Genomic DNA, 570 nt, shown 5'->3' with positions numbered 1-570 from the left:
ACCGCTATGAATTTCGGGACCAAGAGCTTCCAGCCGCGGCCCCCGGACAAGGGCAGCTTCCCGCTGGATCACTTAGGTGAGCGGCGGAAGATCGGTGAACAGGGGTCTGGGATGGGGGATCTGGGTCGCGGCCCAGCGCGGACCTCCATGGGGTGCCGGCGTCTGGCACGGTGCAGGCGGGGAAACTGAGGCACGCCCCTGCCCCAGCCCCGGGTCACTGCTGCGGCATGGACCCTGCAGGTGGGAGCTGGCAGGACCGTGGCCGCCATGACGAGAACAGCGACACTGACTCCTTGCGTCGGGTTCCGAGTCCCCGGCTCCGCCCTGCTTCACCCGGTGGGCTCTCTGTGCCCCGGGTTTGCAGAGCGGGACATTCGGCGGCCACGAAGCCCGCAGCTGCAACCGGGGCTTAGACGGTGCCTGGCGTGTCTGCTGCAAAGCTCCAAAGTGCTGCTGATCTCTCAATGGTTTTGGCCGGATTCCGGTGTGGGGTTAGCCGTTAAATTGCCTCAATGGACATGAAGGCTTCGAAAAAGGATCCGTGGGCCGGGCGCGGTGGCTCACGCCTGT

At 65.6% G+C, this 570-nt stretch overlaps 1 protein-coding gene across 1 annotated transcript in view; it reads left to right on the top strand.

Annotated features, from left to right (window-relative positions):
• The window catches only part of LOC105522414 (cytochrome c oxidase assembly protein COX19), a 7,651-nt gene continuing 7,081 nt past the window's right edge, over positions 1-570 (top strand). Inside the window, exon 1 of the mRNA XM_011956932.1 lies at positions 1-76. Within this exon, the coding sequence (XP_011812322.1) occupies positions 7-76 (70 nt within the window). The 5' untranslated portion in view covers positions 1-6. The remainder of the gene's footprint in view (positions 77-570) is intronic.

Source organism: Colobus angolensis, unplaced genomic scaffold (genome assembly GCF_000951035.1).
Source record: "Colobus angolensis palliatus isolate OR3802 unplaced genomic scaffold, Cang.pa_1.0 Scaffold43, whole genome shotgun sequence".
NCBI classification, from domain to species: domain Eukaryota; kingdom Metazoa; phylum Chordata; class Mammalia; order Primates; family Cercopithecidae; genus Colobus; species Colobus angolensis.
This window is presented reverse-complemented; position numbering and strand designations above follow the sequence as displayed.